Below are 18417 nucleotides of genomic sequence, written 5' to 3' on the forward strand. Positions count from 1 at the left end.
ATCATCTTTTGGATGCACAGGGACAAAAATGAAGAAAAAAACAGCTTAAGGTCTAAGTAGCACAACAAAGTCTAATTGCACATGTTCACAAAATAGGTTGGTGATGGAGTCATGGTGACATCACAGTGGCTCCCTGTAAGCTGTTAGCATGGTAGCTAACATTTGCTAAGTTGTGTTGTACCTTTAACTCTTCAACACAGCAGAACATTAATGTTCTAGTTATTTTAAATGATAAATTTGATTTTTTTTTTATTTTTTTGTTGGATTTGTTCGAGAGACAATGTAGGAAAGATACTGATTAACACATGAAACAGTAATTTTTTAATTAATTGATCAACCAGAGAAAGGTCAAGTAGGTATAAGGGCAAGTAAAGATCATTAGTTTGCTCTTGCCTCAGCCTGTAGTTGAGATGTTTTAGTTCATCATCATCTGGAAGGTAAAGGGTCTATTGTTGTTTTCTGCCGCTGAACGTGGTTTCTTGCCGGGAACACGTGGTGGTGACTGTGGCTTGACTTCAGCTTCAGCTAATGCAGCTGTGGTGTGTTTTTGTTACCAGACCAGCTTAGAATTAAATCCCAGACATTCAATTCTGCAGCAGGGAACTATTTTTTAAACCACCGACTCCGATCTGGTGAAGAGAAACTGTTTTGTTCTGCTGCTGTTTTCACCTCAGGCCTGACACCAGAACATTAATGGGGATTCACCCCTTTTTCCAGAATAAGTTCTCAGAGGGTTTTTCCAGGACGGCTGAGCTAATTACTCTCAGCGATGAGCAATAAAGCGACGCCGTCAGCCTGTGAGTTAATGTTCGGATGTATCTGTCCCGCAGTTGAACCAGAGGCTCAGCACATCTGGCACAGGGAGTCCCCCTCAGCATGCCTAATGATCCAAACCATCTCTGTTTAATAACTGATCTGTAGCTCCAACAGTTTACTCTCTCCTCCGGTGGATGAGTGATTAGAGCTTCATGAGGCTCACAGGAGCAGACACGACTCACTTCTATGTCTTTTCAACTTGCCAGTTGAAATTAAAAGAAGAAAACTATTTCTTTTACTGTGATATGAAAAAAAATACAACACAAGGTCGAGATGTAATCACAAGGTCTTTCAGGAAAGACAAAGTCTAAACCCAACAGCATAACCAGACAAGAACATTTACATTGAACAGTTATGCAAAAACCCATGTTACGCTCAGTGTGTAGCATTAAATACATGCAATCTGTGCATGTTACAGTTAAAATCTTCAAATATTATGGTTACAAATAAACTTACTTATTACAATGAATCAACTGTTAAAGTTTGGTTAGTGTTAGGTCAAATAGTTAGTTGTGGTCAGTGAAATAAGGTGGTTGTGGTTCAAAAAATGCAAATGCTAACTTGCTAGGCCACATTCTTACTTCCTGCTTCACTACATCACATGACATCCTGCACTGACGCTGGACATAAATTATGAGGTGAAGATTAATATCTAGAGATAGCAGGCGGTCATAAATACTCTCACTTATTCTTCTGTTGTCGATGTTTTAAAAACTTTTCCCCTCAGGAACCAAGTGTTGTGTGATACTGAACCTCCAGCTGCTGAGGGATGAAGGAAGTGAATCATGATCCAGAACTTCAAGTCATTTTTCTGCCTCCGTCCGTCCCTTTCTCATTAACACGATGTCTCAGTAACGTCTTGAGCGTATTTCTTCAGATTTGACACAAACTTTTACTTGCATTCAAAGATGAACTGAGTAGATTTTTGTCGACAAAGGTCAAAGGTAAAGGTCACAGTGACCTCAGAAAACACAGGTTTGCCCCTGTGAACACAATATCTCAGGATGTTCTTTGTGGGAATCCTTTCAAATTTGGCACAAATGTCTATTTAGACTCAGGAATGAACTGATTAGATTTTGTTGGTCAAAGGTCAAGGGTCAAGATCACTGTGACCAAAACGTGTTGTGATATCTCAAGACTGCCTTCAGGGAATTTCATTACGTCTCACACAAACATTCAGGATGAGTCATCACAGTCAAGGTCACTGTGATCTCACAAAACACTTTTCTGGTCATAACTCATGAATTCATTCACTAATTATGACACAATTTAACACAAATGTCTGTAAGGATAAAATTAAGTGATGATATTTTATATCCAAATGGTCAAAGGTCAACTTCACTGTGACATTATAATGTTCTGCAAAAACACTTGTGGCCATTATTCAACGCTGTAACTCAGGAAGGGGAGACTGTGACCGTATTTCCTGCAACTTGACTGGTTGGTGGAGGCAAACAACCATGAGGTGGTGATTATAGTTGTTAATTTTTTTATTTTCCTATTTTCTTTTGTCATCAAGGCTTCAAGAACTTGGATGAGAGGGATCACAAGTCATTGATGAGAATTACACAAAAGAACAGACAAAAAAATATAAGGATATATATATAGGAAAAGACAGAAGCAGCATCAGGTAAATTTTGTAATTTGCCAAACCATATGTGTCTTGCAGACAGAAGAAAATATTAGGGCACAGAAGCTAAAATGAGATGAGAAATTCCTCTTTTCTGGGTCATTGACAAGTGGAGGATGTGATAATATGACATCCTGCTTTGATTTCGTTGTACCACGAACAGAAAGACGCAGTTTGATCACAGGAACGATGTGAAGTGTTGATCTGGAGGTGGACAAACACACTAGGTAAAGTCAGAGTGAGTGACTGCGACCTTTCTGTTCGTCTCAGTTGATGGTACTGTCACTGTGATCAATACCACATTAATGCATTCCCCTCGTGCTCTCTCCTTCCCCTGGACACCAAGGGTACCTGTCCCAGCCCTGCTCAGCAAAGTCAGTCTGGCTCTTCAGCCGCCGCCGTCATGAATCATTGAACAGTCGATCTCTGTTCTGTTGCTGCATCAAAAAAACATGCTGGGGGGGTTTCCCTGACATCACAAGTGATTGTTTTGATTCAGTTTTATTATTGATTATACATTAACGATCAGTTTGACATGATGATCTTTTTCCCCTTGGTTGATTGAGACCTTGCAGTTTTCTGCTTAACAGCGACAGAAATTAAATGACATTCAGTTAAAATTGAGGCTGATTTTACTTAAATGTAAGATAATTCTTCGTAAATGTCTAATTAAGCTGATTATCTAAATACAATCAGGAAAATTTATGCAGCTTAACACTGGTGACAAAAAGCCATGGCTCTCCTTTTAAGAAGTCAGTCCTTCTGGCAGAATATCTTCATTGCTCAGTGCAGTTCTGCTTTAGAGCAGATTTGTTCTGTGCTCCTCCCTCCCCCCTCCCGGTGTCCTCCATCACAGATGTGATAATGGAAACCTCTGGCAAATGGAATTGTTTTGAATAGGTTTTCCAGGCTGTGTTTTCCCTGATGAAACACATTAGTTTCTGCTGCTTTTCCCTCCTCAGAAGTCCTCGCGGGGGAAAATGGTCTTTTCGCAGCTTCCCCTCGACACGTCAGAAAGACAAAATCTGCTCTCTGAAAATTTAATTATCACAAATGGTGAGCTGGAGGAGCCGGGGCTTGCACAGACAGGGGCTGTCCTGTCCCCCCGGTTCAGCCCGGCCCTGTTCAGACCTGGTGCGAAGTGAAGGTGTGAATGCAGCCAAGGTGTATTGATTATGCATTGATATCCGATCACTCATGGCCACATTGTTTTAGCAGAGTGAACATGAATGTGTCCTGGGCCGTGTTGTAGGACCGCCCACTCAACTGACGCCTCTGCATAAGCAAAAGTACGTATTCGTTCAGTTGGTTCTCATCGTGTCCATGTCCAAAGAGATACATCACGAGAGCAGCAAGCATCTCGGGCGATTCGGTTTGTGTGAAACACAACAAGGAACAGACTCCGTCTGTTTTGGTTTAAGTTCAGCAGACTTGGCAGAGACATGTGAGACACATGTCAGTGCCAGCTGTGAACTGACGTCCATTTGTGATTGGATCAGCCGTGACGCATGTTAATGTCAGGTGTTTCAGGTGTGAACTGGCCGTAGAGTCAAGCAGGTCTATGCTTCATTAAACTTCAGGCTTGGACATTTGATACATCTATATACATTGTGGGAAATGTATTTTGTTTGTTTGTCGTTTTTAGCCACAAAAAAGCTTTTGAAGTTGCAGTTTGGACAGTAGCTAACGACCTGAGCCAGGGGAGCGAAACTGAAGCAGATTACAGTAATTACCTGGAGGTAAACCACAAAAACAAGCACTAAGAAGATTCAGACACTGATTTCAACCCACTAAGCTGCTAACCAGTGAGTCAAGGCTCAGGGTGAGAGACATGGGGGGGGGGGGATGAACAGTGAGCCAGTATCACTGCCAGCTACAGGTGAAGATTCACCTGATGCAACGCTGTCGCTAAAACCTTTATTTCTCAGCCTCTGAAGAAAATAGAAACATGAAATAAAACCCATTTGAGACCTTAAACCTTTGGCTTTAATTGTAAACTATTGTCTTCACCCGAGTATTCATCAACATTTCAGAAATCAATAAACCTAAAAAAAAAGTTGAAGTGAAACGAGAATGCTGACCGACGTGCTTATGTTTTCAGCCATATCCAGTTTCAAAGGCAAAGGCAATGATTTACAATAAAAGTCAGAGGTGCCTTAAAATGGTTATTTCATGTTTCTATTTGCTTCAGAAGCTGAGTAATAAAGGTTTTCATGAACGTCACGTTTGTCAGAAAGCCTTTAAGAGGTTGTTTTCAAACAACGCTTAGATTTTAGAACATTTTTTAAAGGGCGTTTTAGGTCTTAATGGGTTAAACCCAATGACCGGTGACCCCCTGACTTTTCTCCGGTGCCACCAGCAGGACAAAGTTTTCACTGATGTCGTGACACTGAAAAAATATATAATGCCGATCTTAAACTTTAATCATAACCTTAGCCAATTAGTTTTTGTTGCCCAATCTTAATCAGATTTAGAGAAGTGCTCATATATTTCATGATGAAAGGAACTAACTAACAACCTGTTCTGTTATTTCGGTGTGATCACGCCTGCCCGGTACACATTCAGAGGAGGGACAATATCTGTGCTCAGAGAGCCGAGCTGAAGGAGGAAGTTGAAAATACATTTTCAATTAATCGCGAGATAAAGATTTGTTTTCTGTTCATAATGTGGCTCCAGCTCATTCTCCATAATGATGCCATTCATCAGTGCCTGCAGGATAAGGACTGTTGTTGTTGTTGTTGTTGTTTGTGCTGCAGTTATGTAACCGTGGTGATTGCAGCAGTTTAATCTCACAGTAGTTTATATTTGTGTGGATGAACATCTGACCTTGATGAGGGCTCCCTCGCCGTGAGCTGAGACCACGTTTCCTCTGAGGCTGTGATTCATCCCAGCTCCGGAAACTGATGCAGGATAATGACAGGAGGGACTGAAACGGCGAAGTCTCACAGAGCAGGATGTCTGGACGGGAAAAAAATTACATTCAGTAATGTAGATTCACTCACAGCAATCACATTTGTTTAATTTAGTGACAGTGATGGAAAGAGCTGCAGAGCTGCATAAGAATGTCACCGACCTCGCCACCAGGAATATTACCAATATCACCAATACCTCTGTGCCGGAGCCAGATCCATCAACAGCAACGATCTATCCCACAACCAGTAATATCTTAATTTGATGCATTGCGTCTTGTTTGTGTGGCAATGCAGAGTTATGCACTAAAATGAGTGTATGACTCTGCCGGAAGGTGTTAATTATCTGTGAGCCAAGTGAGATGATATTTTATAAACCGTAATTTCATAATCATCATAACTTTTTAGACATAGTTTTTCAAGACCATCACTGAATTTTCTTGTGTTTTTACTGTGATCACACACTGATTTCATTATTTTATCATTACCTGGGGATGTCAACCTATAACTCAGAGCTCTGGTCAGCAGTTTAAGTAGCATTTCACCAGTGTCAACTGAGCTGAACACGTTGTAAAGCTACTGAATGTGAAACATACAAGCAGTGACTGGTGGATGGGGAAGGTGGGGCAGGATGACGGCTGGTGTGAGGGGAGGGCTTCAGGAAACATGCGTCCCTGCTCAGCAGAGCCCCAGTCGTCCAGACTTACTCCAGGTCCAGGGCCTAAAAAAAAAAAAAAACAAGTTTCACTGTTAACCTGAAATAGTAAAAATAGTTTGCTGTCACAACTTCAGCTTATAGTCACAGGAGAAACCAACAAACCATATCTGAAGAATATCTTGATAAATAAATGATCAGGCTGCAACCAAGATAATTGTCTGAAACACTATTTGCAGCCACTGCTAATAGCAACAATACAGTGCTGCAGGGGTGACCCTGGTTCCCTCCACAAAAACCAACAGGATTTTTACCTTTGTCTCTTGGATTACTGCAGAAAATAAACTCTTATGAAAATAGACTCTTATGATCCTGACAGGTTCTGTTCAGCAGATAATCTTCACTAATGACTCCACTTCATGATGTTTGAAGCCTAAATACAATCAATAGAAGGAAAAAGCTCATGTTAGGCTGTAAACCAACTACACCACGGTCACATGACCTCAACGTCACCACCACTAAACTTCAGCTTGTAGTTTGATTTAGCTCTGAGCTCTTCTACAAAAGCCTTTCCTCTGACAAAGTTAGTAACAGTTTGTAAGAGAGCAAGTAGAAACACAGCGAGGCTGTAAAGGTGGACTGGTGAGGAGATCCGTTTTCATGTTTGACTGATGACGTTTAACGTTCCTGACAACCTCTGTCGTCTCATTCAGATACTTGTTAGCATCCGGCCTTTTTTGAAGAGGTCACAATGTTTCTTTCTGTCGTAGTATTAAAGTTGAAAATGTCTTTAGCTTGTGTTGACCACAGACCTTACTTCTGTCATCTAACCAAAAACTGATAAAAAAAACCCCCACAAACTTCAGGACGAGGGAACAGGAAGTGCTAAAATGAATAAAAAAGTCCACCTTTTAAGACTCATTCCTGCAGCACTTTATGTCTGTAAGTATTTTAAATAATATACACACAGATTTCAGGTGCATAGTTTGATGCTGTCTTCCAGCTGATGCACTGTGTGCTCAGACTGCATGTGTTTGTGTGGTAGCTCAGACTGACTGATTTCCCATTTCATTTCAGCAGTTTCTCTTCTTTACATTTTATTTCTGTAGATTTCTCGGCTGTTCGGCTCAAGTTTTAAAATGTTGTGCCCTCCTTCCTGAACCCATATCTCCTCCTGTCCTTCCTATGAAATGAAGTCACCTAAAACTGTTTACTCTGCGGTCAGCATGAACCGGCCCTAAGAAAAGCGGGGTGCAGTCTGCAGAAATGACTAACCTCTCTGCTGTCCCTGAGCTGAAGCTTCCCTGCTATCTGTTCCCCACATCTTCTTTTGTTTTAAAGGGGGAGGCTGCTGTGAGTAAGAGGCAGGATATTGATAGTGATGGAGTCGGCCGTCAGGGTTTGGCAGAGCCGGGGAGCCCTATCTCACTCTGACAAGGCCTTAAATGTCTGCTGTCCAAAGGTTGTGGTTTCAATTTTCCTTCTCTTCAATCCTACAGGGGATAAAGTACAGCTGCCACAACCAACAGCGCCACAGATTCCAATCTAAACTCTAACGAACTGAGGGACTCTCACCATCACTGTGTGTGTGTGTGTGTGTGTGGAAGTGGAAGGGGTTATACATTTAGATAAAAAAGAAAAAAAAGGTCAATTAAATAAAGACTGTTTGTGACCTGCTCTGTCTCTTTATGTAGAGTTTATTATTATTATTATTAATGTGTAAGAGTTTCTTTTTTTTAAAACCATTATGTGTAGAAATGTGTGTGCATCTTTCAGTTTATTCTGACTGTCGCCATGATAGAGACACAGGCTTGATAATTTAATGAAATGGTTCAATGTTAACCAATTTTTTTTACTTAATAATATATATTTTTTTTAAATTTAGCATTAATTACAAATAAAACACGAGTTAAAGAAAGACAGTAGTGACAACACAATATTTAACCCTTAAAATAACCAGACTCACTTGTCACTGACATTATTCATTTATTTATTTAATATCCTCCTTCTTTTGTCTGTGTGTTGTATTATTGTAGCTTTTATGGGAATAAGTTGTGTTGTTCTTGCATATTTGAAAACTCTAAATAAAAAACAAATCATGTTAGCTGTATTTAGGCTGTATTCACTTGGACTCAAGGATGAACTGGGTAGATTTTGGTGGGCAAAGGTCAAAGGTCAAGGTCAGTGTGACCCCATAAAACACTTATCAGCCAAAACCTCAAGACTTCACACAGCAACTATGACAAAATTTCATACAAATGGTTAAAGTTTTGTATATAAAATTGAGACAAATTAATTCTTACATTGCTAAAACCTGAAACTCATACTTCAACCGTGCCCACGGTATTTTCAACGTGCCACAATCCAGCACATTGAGGTTGGACAAAAAGCACTTTCTCTTTCATTTATTCAGACAGACTCTGACAGCGAACATCAGAGGGAAAGCACCAGATTAAAATATGTGCTCCTGATGGCGATCACTTCTTTCAGAGGAGGCGAGCAGCCTTGTGATAGTGACAGTGTTGAAGGAGAAATGGAGGCGCTGCCCCTCCTGCCTGGCCCTCAGCCACCAGCTCGCAGCTCTGGACGTCAGTGTGTGAGAGTTTTAACGTCACTGAAGACCTCCACTCGTTTCACAAGACAGCACAAACCAGCATCTACACACGAGTGATCACATAAAAAATGACCAGTGAACATAAATATAATAAACAGATGCCGATAAACACACGCAAAAAAAAAAAACATGAAAAAAAAAGATGTTATTTTTGACAAGATGTTTAAAAAAAGATGTCAGATGTCAAAAAAAGAAAACGTCTTTGCACATTATTTGAGTCCTATTACATGATAATCATTTCTTCTTTCCAAATACAACCATCCTTTCTTAAAATGTAGAATACCATCAAATGGTCCAGAGCTACACGGGATCAAACAGAGACTCTCCTCTGGCTTAATTAAAAATTAACCACTGTAACACGATTTAAAGAGCTAAGGAATAAAGCGCTTCAGAAAAATACAGACGTGTCTGAGCTCATCAGGGAAAAGGTTTGAACTCGTCGTGCAGTAGATGATCATGTGTTTCATAATTTATTCTTTTTGAACCGAGACAGAAAAAGCCTTTACACGGAGCGTAGACCAGATTCACTGGGTGTTGAACTAAAATCTCTTGTTTGGATTCACAAGTTGCTTTTTGTTTTGAGTTGAAGGTTTTGAGGTTGATCTAGATGTGTTTATTACAGAGATACCATTACAAATACAGCTTTTTATATATAACATGATTGGCACTAGGATTTGCAGAAGGAAGGAATAATGTAAGGTTAAACCTCCAGGTAACAGAGAGCTGCAGGAATGAGTCTGAAAACAGGGGTGCGAACCACGGGGGAGGGAGGGGGAAACAGGATTTGTGAAATTTTGGGTGGTGATTTTAACAGTGTTATTTTTGCCATGCATTTTCCAGTTTTTTGTATCTTCATACACCCCCAGAAAAAAGCACACCCCCCCGAACACCATATTATAGTTCACACACTTTGCACACATTAATTAGTTAGCATGTTAGCATGTTAGCTATTCTGGTTCCCTTGTCCCAAGGTCTTTTGGTTTTTTTGACTGGGTCTTTAGTTCGATGGCTGAAATAAGGTCTGTGGTTAACACAGAGATTTTTTGAGATTTTCTCATTTAATTCAGTGAACAAAATACCTCAGTAAATACCCCAGTCATGATTTCTGATTTGTGTCTTGATTGCAGAGGTTGTCAGGGACGTTAAACGTCATCAGTCCCAACATGAAAACCGATCTCCTCACCAGTCCACCTTTACAGCCTCGCTGTGTTTCTACAAACTGTCACTAACTCTGTCAGAGGAAAGGCTTCTGTAGAAGAGCTCAGAGCTGAATCAAACTACAGGTTGTAGTTTAGTGGTGGTGACGCTGAAGTCATGTGACTGTGGTGTCGTTGGTTTAAAGCCTAACATGAGCTTTTTACTGCTGCTGATTGTATTTAAGCTTCAAACATACATTACATACAAAAATACTTCACCCCTGCAGCACTAGTAAGTTAATATATTCCTCGCAAGCATAGTAATACTAATGTGTGTGTGTGTGTGTGTGTGTGTGTGTGTGTGTGTGTTGACAACAGGGGGAGGTGTAGGGTGTAAACTGACAGTGTCCTTACTCTTCACCCTGCTTTGATAATGTAGATCCGACCTGAGTGTTATTAATCCATTTTTAAACCCACTGGTCCAATTAATAAATACATGACATCAGATTGCTGAAGTGATGAGCAGACTGACACTCGCTGCACTAATAACTGACAAAAGACAAGACTATATGTGGGATAGATGAGGACGCAGCATCTGGCCCTTTCACGCCTCATTGAGTTGATGGAATACTAATAAAAAGCCATATGACAACAGCATACTAAGTGTGCAATTAATATTCTAAAATATTCCTGCGCCGCATGTGGCGGAGACCTGTTTAAGGCTCCCTCGCTGGCAAAGTGACGGCGCTGTCTCTCCGGTAAGGAGGAGATGTCCTTATTAACCTTTCTCCCTGTGACAAAGCTGCAGGTTCTGCCGGACGCTCAGGACGCACAGGCCGCCGGTTGTCGTCCCCGCCGCCTGCGTAAGATAAATAATGTCATCTTCTGCAGCCTTTTCTCCTCTGAGCTGAGAGGCCAGAAGGATCTAATTGATTGATTTATTGATGATTCAAGGTTCAGAGTGGTGAAGTGTCATTTCATAGGTAGATGAAAGAAGATATGTTCTTTCAGAGCAAGGTCAGACAATAAGTTAAAAAGTCATGATTTTGTTTCTTGAGGTTGGACTTCTGGAAGTGGTCTGGCTGAAATTTCTGCACTTCTTTCACAGTGCGTTGAGCGTGCACACCCAAGTTTTTCTTTATCAAGATTGGAGATCCAGATACAGACTTTAATGTCTGGTGTAAAAGTGTTTGTCCTGCTCACGCTGATGGTTACCAGTGCTGCTGCATCTCCACATCTCAAATCAAATGTTATCATCATCAGTGGGTTCAGGAGGTAGAGCCAGTCATCCACTAATCCCAGGTTTGGTGTTTCCATCCCTGGCTCCTCCCGTCCACACGTCTGGGCGTTCTTGGACACGACACTGAAGCCCACGTGGCTCTGATGGTCAGACGGACCAGCACCTTGCGTGGTCGCTGGCTGCCTGTGATTTTCACTGCATCCTGGTTTTCCTGTGGTGATTCCTTCTTTGACTGTCCCTCTCTGCAACATCTGATGATGGCTTTGTTGTGCAGTTACCTAGAAATAGTCTCTGGAGACACACACACACACACACACACACAGCACTCGCACATTTATTATATGTGTCTGTCTCCTGCAGCCTCTTATCTGTCTGGCGGAGGAAGCCCAGAAAGGCCCTCTGCTGTAGATGATTGTCAGCTCCAGAAATATTCAGACCTGATTTACGTCAGTCTGCTGTGAACGGGAGTTTTCCTCTGGGCTCACCCCACTAACATGTTGTTTTAGTTTCATATTTCATTGTGCAGGCGGCGGGGGATCCGTCTGAGGAAGGTCACTTTATCTGTGCAGCAACTGATGGAGAAATTAGTTTGTAGATAATATGATCTAACCTTAAGATCACCTCTATAATCCCTGGTAAACTCTGACCACTGTGGAGTCCGAGGTCATTTTTATTATTTTACTTCATATTAACATTGGAACAGAGCACAAGTATTTTTACCATAAAATTCCCTGAAAGTTTCCAAATGAAGATTCAAGTGGAAGGTGCATCAGGACAGAAATTTTAGGGGATAAAAACAAGCAAATCTGACCTTTATAACATCAAATGTTTGATGTGCACCTCAATCTGCTTTTAGAGTTTTTATGACTTAATTTAAGGTTTAGTTTAACCTGCTCTAATTAACCCAATCTTGCAAATTAAGGGAGAGTTTAGGCATTAAATTCATAGATTTAAAGGAATAATCCAATATTTTATTTGCTTCCTTGACGAGAGTCAGATGAGCAGATCAACAAAACTCTCCCGAACACTAAATATGAAACTACACTGCCAGCAGCCAGCTAGCTTAGCTTAGCATAACATCTGGAGACCAGCTAGCCTGGATCTGCCCAAAGGGATCAACATCCACCTACGGCTCAAAAATTAAATTAAAATGTAAAAACAACAATTCACTGTTTAAAACTTAACACAACATGTGAATTAATGAGTTTTAGAGCCAAGCTAAGCTAACCAGCCTTTGGATGTAGCTACATATTTACTATGAGGACATGTAAAATGTATTAGTGTGAATGTAGCCTGAACATCTAACTCTCTGCAAGTGAGTAACGTTGAAAATTTCCTTTAAGAAACCACAAGTATACATTAAAAAATGTTTATTTTATTTATTACATTTGTTTATAATTTTCAGAAACGGATTTTTTTATATGTATAAATATCTGTTCTATAAGCTCAGCAGAGAGCTGCAGGTTCTCTCAGCAGGTCAACAACACCACAGCTCCTCCAAATAAAAACGCTTTAATTAGCTGCTTTCATCTTCTGTTTGTTAAAGACGCGAATGTCCAGCTGGTTTACAGACCTTTGATGAAGAAATCATATAAACGAATGTCTAAAGATAAAAAAGATAATAATCAAAACAAAGCCAACTCTGAACAGATCCGTGCAAACAGCAAACAGCAGAAGCAACTTTTCACAGCAGCTGGTTAAATCTTAAACACATAACAACAAGTTTCTCTCAGCTGTGAAGAGGCACATGAAGCCTCTTTCACAGAAAATACTTTTTTCTTTACTTACTTTTCTTCTTGGCACAAGTGTCATTTTTAACCTTTTAAACATCATTTAGACAGAGCTGTTGTCTCTCCACTGTTTTAGTTGAACTATTTATACAATTTTTTATTGTAAAGAACTGGAACAAGGTCAGTTTAAACATTTAATCTATTCAAGCTCCAAAATTTCTTATCATCCATCAAGTTATCCCTCATACACCTACCTTTATATCAACTTAAATCTTTGACTTTAAAGCACCTATGTGGAGGATTTTAAGATTGCTGGTGACTCCTTGTCATCTGAATGATTTTAATGATATACAGTAATAACACAGAATTAAACATAAGGGCTTTAATGACTCAATTTTAATGGACATGCTGCTTGAATAAACCCTAAATAGACCGAGAGTCTATTAGTGATTTGATAAAACTCTTTCATGTTTTCATGTCGACCTTTACTGCTCTCCTTCAAAAATTAACAGTAAAGTCAAACATGTTAAACACATTGAACACGGTCGATCACTGATAAAGTTCCCAGGCTGCATAATGTTAACCAATCAGAGGTGGGAGCTGGTTGAAGTCGTCTAAAATCATTAGAAAATGAATTTAACAGGTATAATTTGTATCACTTTCACCACTGTTTTGCTAATTAGCACTAAACACAAAGTACAGCTGAGGCTGATGGGAAAGTGTGATTCTGACCTGATGATGATGATGATGAAGTCAGAGGCTCATCAGTCACACGCCGTCCACAGAGCCAAGCCATCCTGTACCGGAGCCCTGCAGCTGTCACACCTGAATGAGATGCAGCCATGATTAATCAGTGAGTTACACCTGTGCTTGTCAATGAGGAAGTAACATTTAGAGCTTAACTTTCAAATGTTTTTACCCCTTTAAGTAACTGACTGACCGATCTCCACCTTCATCTTCATAAGAGAAGTTTAAGGAGCTTGTAATGTGAAAATAATGAAGCTCTGTTTCCTTGACAACTTAAGTGACCTCTGGCTGCACAGGGTTAAAGAGGCGCCGTGTGGTTGTGTGTTTATTTTGTTGTTTTTGTCTGCTTCGCCGGCTGCTCTGGTGTCGTGGACGATATTATCAGTTAAGCTGTCTCGCCCCGTCAACACCTGCTGCATCACGGTGTGCGGCCTTTTGAGGCAGGAAGCAGGTCACTTTGAAAGCTACAGGCCCTCCCTGTCCACCGCGGAGGGGTCAGGAAAAAGCAATTTGCATTTTAACACAGGGGAACGAGTGCCACCGCTGCTCCAGCTTCCCTGAAGGGCGGAGCAGAGCCCTCCTATCACGCTTGACACCTCCTTAATAGAGAGGCATGGCCACGCTGCAGCCTGCCAAATGAAAAACTAGATTTATAATCCTGTACTGATGCATGCATTTGATTTATTATGTTTATCATTGTTGCTTTTTCTGTTTACTTGCCAAAGCCTGGCGTCAGTTGAGTCTAGTTCCCAAAATTTGAACTTTCGACCAAAAGATATCACTCCATAAATATTCAGTGGACGTATTTCCACTTTGACCTCCAGCTGTACGCCTCTGCAGCTCCACTGAAGGATCAGTTCCTGCTGCATCCTGCTGATTTCTGTCCAGGTCCGGACCGGGACTGTAAATCGATGATAGCTGCCACCTGTGAAGGGTACACAAAATCTCCGCTGAATATTGATGTTCAGACTCTGATGCTCTGATTCTTACAACCTTTGATAGCAATGAAAGTTTACATTTTCTGGACCAAATTCATTTTCATATATGGGGTAATGTGGCTATAACCACAGGCATTTTTGTTGTTTTCTAATAAATTTAAATGAAATTCTTTGAGGTTTTTTGTCACTTTAGGGAGGCAATGTCGGTCCAACAGTCTTGTCTAGAGTGAGATATCTTGACAGCTGTTGGACGGATCACTGAGGACGTGGAGAGGGACCGTCACCTTTCACCTGGCACCACCAGCACGTGAAACTAATGACCACAGCAGCTTCACTTTGCCGTCAGGGGCCAAACAAACAGAGCTGCTGCAAGGCTGCCATGATGTCAGGTTAGCAAAACTAATTGACCTGCAGCACAATTAATAACAGCGAGAAAAAGAAAGAGGTAATGGTCATTAAGCAAATGTCACATCTTGGTCTCAGAGCCTTTCTTACTGCAGTGGCTTAAAACTCAGATAGTTTGGTTAAACTTTAGCTTAAAGGTCCATATTTTACACTTTTTTCTTCTGATTGGCTGACTGTTTCCTAAGTTGTCAAACAAATTAGTGTGTGTGTGTGTGAAACCTTGTGATTTCAGTGATGACCTTAAAAAACAGCAAGGCTGTCTCTCCAGTTTTCATCTATCCAAATCTTAGAGCCTCACAAGTTTACCAGCCTGGGTACAGGCTTCAGTGTCTTTTGTCCTTTGACCATTAGACAGCTGAAGGTCATTATAATGTCACATATTTCCTGTGCAGGTATGTCAAGCGGAAGGCATTTATAAAAATGTTAAACGACGCTGCCATCTGACCCAGAGGAGGACCTGGTGATGGATGGCTCAGAGCGCCGCAGGAGCGTTGACGATCATGGATGTGACGCTTTGATCAATGTGTCTCTCCACACGGCCACTACAGAGATGTAGTGCCTGCCATGTTCAGACCCCATTGTTTAATCCAACACATCATTTGCACGCAGGCGAAGGTTAACGAGACAGAGATAACCCATTAAATGATCAATTTATCATTCTGAAATGTACCTCAAACTTTGTCTTCTGTCTTTTCTGTGCAAGAAATCACAGACACTGATTCACAGGCAAATGAGGAGGTGCAGCCACTTACAAGCAGAGCGACAAACACAAATACTCCAAAACGTCTGATGAAACCTTTCAGGAGCTGTTCTGGTTTTTTTTTTCTTACTTGTACTTTCCTCCTTGTGTAATTTGTCTGCTTTATCTCAGCTGAGGGGCTGAGCCGGCTTTTGGGTGCATGTTTAGATAGGCCAGACATCCATTATCAGTCCGAGGCAAACCCGATTTAGAAACTCAGTAAAAGAATTACTCAAGAGGAGAGGCGAGCGCCGTGATTCTGTCACCTTCTCTTCCAGCCTCGGCCCCATCGCTGCTCTTTAATTGGGCCGCTAATCAATTAAGGCCTGTGTGCAAAAAGATCGTGCATAAATGAGGCTGGCAGTCAGATCTGGGAGACACAGAGAGGTGACTAAACAGGACACAGTGTTTCATGTCATCCATCCTGCTCACAAACTTACCAGCTTAGTGGTAACCTTGAACCTGTTTCACCTGAGACCCAAGTGGATTATTAACTTGGTCTTAACCGAGGTCTTCATCATTCGCCCATGTCCGCGAAGGTCTGCACAGATCCCTAGGCAGACGTCCACATGCAGCCCAGAATGTGTGACCACACAGGCTGAACACAGAGGAAGTTCCCCCAACTGCACCTGCTCCAGGAAACGACCTGGAGTCTTGTTTTGAAGAAAGGTTGTGTGTGGAGATCTGGCGATTCTTCTTTGAAACAATCTAAAGACAAGTGGTGTTGAACTCCTGGCCTTATTCTCCTATTCTCATCAAGTGGTCGTACATTATATGTTCTGTTTTTGCCTTCCTCTTGTTCTTTTCTTCTACTTGCAGCTGGCGAACATCGTTGTGGTGCTTTACCGACATCAACTGGAAGGGATGGATGGACGGTGGATCAGGGAATGCACATGCATGGAGCTCCAGACCGATGTGGACCCTCGTTTGAAATATTAATGGAGCCACATGAGCATCTGCACGACCGGAGACAAGTCTGGAGCGGTCCGTGGGTGCAGAAAAAATGTACATGCCTTTAACTACTTTATCATTCCCTTGAAGAGGCCCGTCTGCATTTGGTGCATTGGTAGCATGTTGTCAGTGTGGTCACAAATTGGAGGGACAGACGTCCATACAGAGACAATGAAACATCATCCAGGAAGTCTGGTTGGTGAAACAGATGAATACGTTAAGAGTTTTATCAGATGCCTAAACATCGCACAGTACACATCACACTGCTTCTCAGACACAGGAAATATGCCACGCTCACTGTCAATTTTAATATCTTCTAACAAAAAATGAAAACACTTCATTGTAATTCTTTGTGCTCCTGCTCCCCTGGGCCGACGTTAATATTACTGAGCAGCATGTGAGCTCAGGCACAGTGGACATAATTTCCCAGAAGCACCTTACGGGCCTTTGAGGATTCCTCTGTTGGTGAACGGGCTCTCGGTTTGGTGCCGACGCCTAACTCCCACAGCAGCAAACGTCCTACAGCTGTTTTGTTGCTGCTCATGTGATCGTTTGGATCTGGACTTTGTGTTTGACTTTCACACTTGAGCCGCAGCAGGACATTTAAAGAGGTGTGTGACGTGTGCGGACTGACAATGCCGTGAAGAATGAGCGGCTATTTCCACAGTTATTAAAACCATTTAATAACTTAATTCCTGCAAATCAAACGGAGAGAGGCCGAGCTCCGGCGCCTGCACCTGGCAGCGTGCCAGACTCAGACTAAAGCCGTACCGTGGTCCACCTCCTGCTTTATTCTATGAACAGATTAAAGGGTTGCAGAGCTTATTGCCTCAGATTTCTCCTCCAGGTATAGAGTAATTAATGTAATTAGGCCTTCTATCTCCGCTCCAGCCTCTTATCAAAGCTGTTTCTTTATCTCTTCTGGAAATTTAATTAGAAAAATCTCTCTAATTAATGATTTTGCAAAATTTAAGTTAACTTCAACCAATTGGCTCCCCTGTCAATTGATGGCCAGAGGCATACAGAGAGTAGAGTTGGAGAGCTGGACAGAGATGGGAAGGAATAACAGTTTGTGAATTACTAAAGCACTGTACTTAAAGCTCCACAAGTCATCATCACTTTCAGGTACATTTACTGTGGTTCAGCCTCAGTGTTTCCATCAGCTGCAGCTCTGATAAACCCACTGTACACAACATGTCCGACACCAAACAGTAATTCAATTTTATTCAATTCAATTTTATTTGTATAGCGCCAAATCATAATATACATTATCTCAAGGCACTTTACAGGGTAAGGTCAAGACCTTACTTTGTTACAGAGAAAAACCCAACAGTTCCCACAACGAGCAAGCGCTTGGCGACAGGGGGGAGGAAAAACTCCCTTTTAACAGGAAGAAACCTCCAACAGAACCGGGCTCAGGGTGGGCGGCCGTCTGCCTCGACCGGTTGGGTTTAGGGGAAGATAGAAAGAGGGGGAGGGGGAGGAGAGGGGAGAGAAGAGAGAGAGACCAGGAACAGCTGTGTCGGTAATGGCGTTATTAATAATAAAGACAGGTAATAGTAATAGTAAAGATGAGTAGTGGTGGATCTGGATCCTGCTGTTCCCGAGGCAGAGATACCTGCAGAATGAGGACAGAGAGAGGGAGAGAGAGGAGAAGCACAAAACTACGGGAGAGAAAAAAAAAAAAAAAAAAAAAAAAAAAAAAACAAAGTTAATGGCATGAAGTCATTGAGAGAGAGCGGGGGAGAGAGACAGAAATAGGGAGAGAGCGCCCAGTGAATCATGGGAATCCCCCAGCAGTTTAGCTCTATAGCAGCATAGCTAAGGGATGGATCAGGACATACCCGAGCCAGCCCTAACTATAAGCTTTACTAAACAGGACAGTTTTAAGCCTGATCTTAAAGGTA

At 41.6% G+C, this 18417-nt stretch overlaps 1 protein-coding gene and 1 long non-coding RNA gene across 10 annotated transcripts; one reads left to right on the forward strand and one right to left on the reverse strand.

Moving 5' to 3' along the window:
- Nucleotides 1-8: 8 nt before the first annotated feature.
- LOC139626257 (uncharacterized) lies at nt 9-13816 on the reverse strand. Of its 8 annotated transcripts, none has more exons than XR_011692170.1 (5): nt 13650-13791; nt 13463-13555; nt 5952-6076; nt 5273-5404; nt 9-3478 (listed from the first exon to the last, which is right to left on the reverse strand). XR_011692170.1 is itself a non-coding variant. In XM_071486538.1 (5 exons), exons 1-5 carry the CDS (start codon nt 13690-13692, stop codon nt 3230-3232), a joined length of 621 nt encoding a protein of 206 aa, XP_071342639.1. In that variant the 5' UTR covers nt 13693-13816; the 3' UTR covers nt 9-3229. The 8 variants fall into 8 exon arrangements, 1 of the variants encoding a protein (XP_071342639.1); XM_071486538.1 differs by having other exon boundaries at nt 13671-13816; XR_011692172.1 differs by lacking the exons at nt 9-3478; nt 5273-5404; nt 5952-6076 and adding an exon at nt 8022-8667.
- A 459-nt stretch (nt 13817-14275) lies between these two features.
- LOC139626260 (uncharacterized) lies at nt 14276-17718 on the forward strand. Of its 2 annotated transcripts, XR_011692180.1 has the most exons (4): nt 14276-14411; nt 14609-14804; nt 15213-16228; nt 16379-17718. It is a non-coding gene; the product is annotated as an uncharacterized lncRNA (long non-coding RNA). The 2 variants fall into 2 exon arrangements; XR_011692179.1 differs by lacking the exon at nt 16379-17718 and having other exon boundaries at nt 15213-16368.
- Nucleotides 17719-18417: the final 699 nt, after the last annotated feature.

This window comes from Trachinotus anak, unplaced genomic scaffold (assembly GCF_046630095.1).
Source record: "Trachinotus anak isolate AG129_WGS33_773 ecotype Australia unplaced genomic scaffold, CSIRO_AGI_Tana_v1 ptg000010l, whole genome shotgun sequence".
Classification (NCBI taxonomy): domain Eukaryota; kingdom Metazoa; phylum Chordata; class Actinopteri; order Carangiformes; family Carangidae; genus Trachinotus; species Trachinotus anak.

What these genes read in the sequence shown, in the direction of transcription:
- LOC139626257 (XM_071486538.1), bottom strand. Translation starts at nt 13,692, where the DNA reads ATGAAGATGAAGGTGGAGATCG. An exon ending in TTCATCATCATCATCATCAG is followed by an intron (nt 6,077 to 13,462) that starts GTCAGAATCACA and finishes TTTTTTTTTTAG; the next exon opens with GCCCTGGACCTGGAGTAAGT. An exon ending in CCATCCACCAGTCACTGCTT is followed by an intron (nt 5,405 to 5,951) that starts GTATGTTTCACA and finishes TTTCCCGTCCAG; the next exon opens with ACATCCTGCTCTGTGAGACT.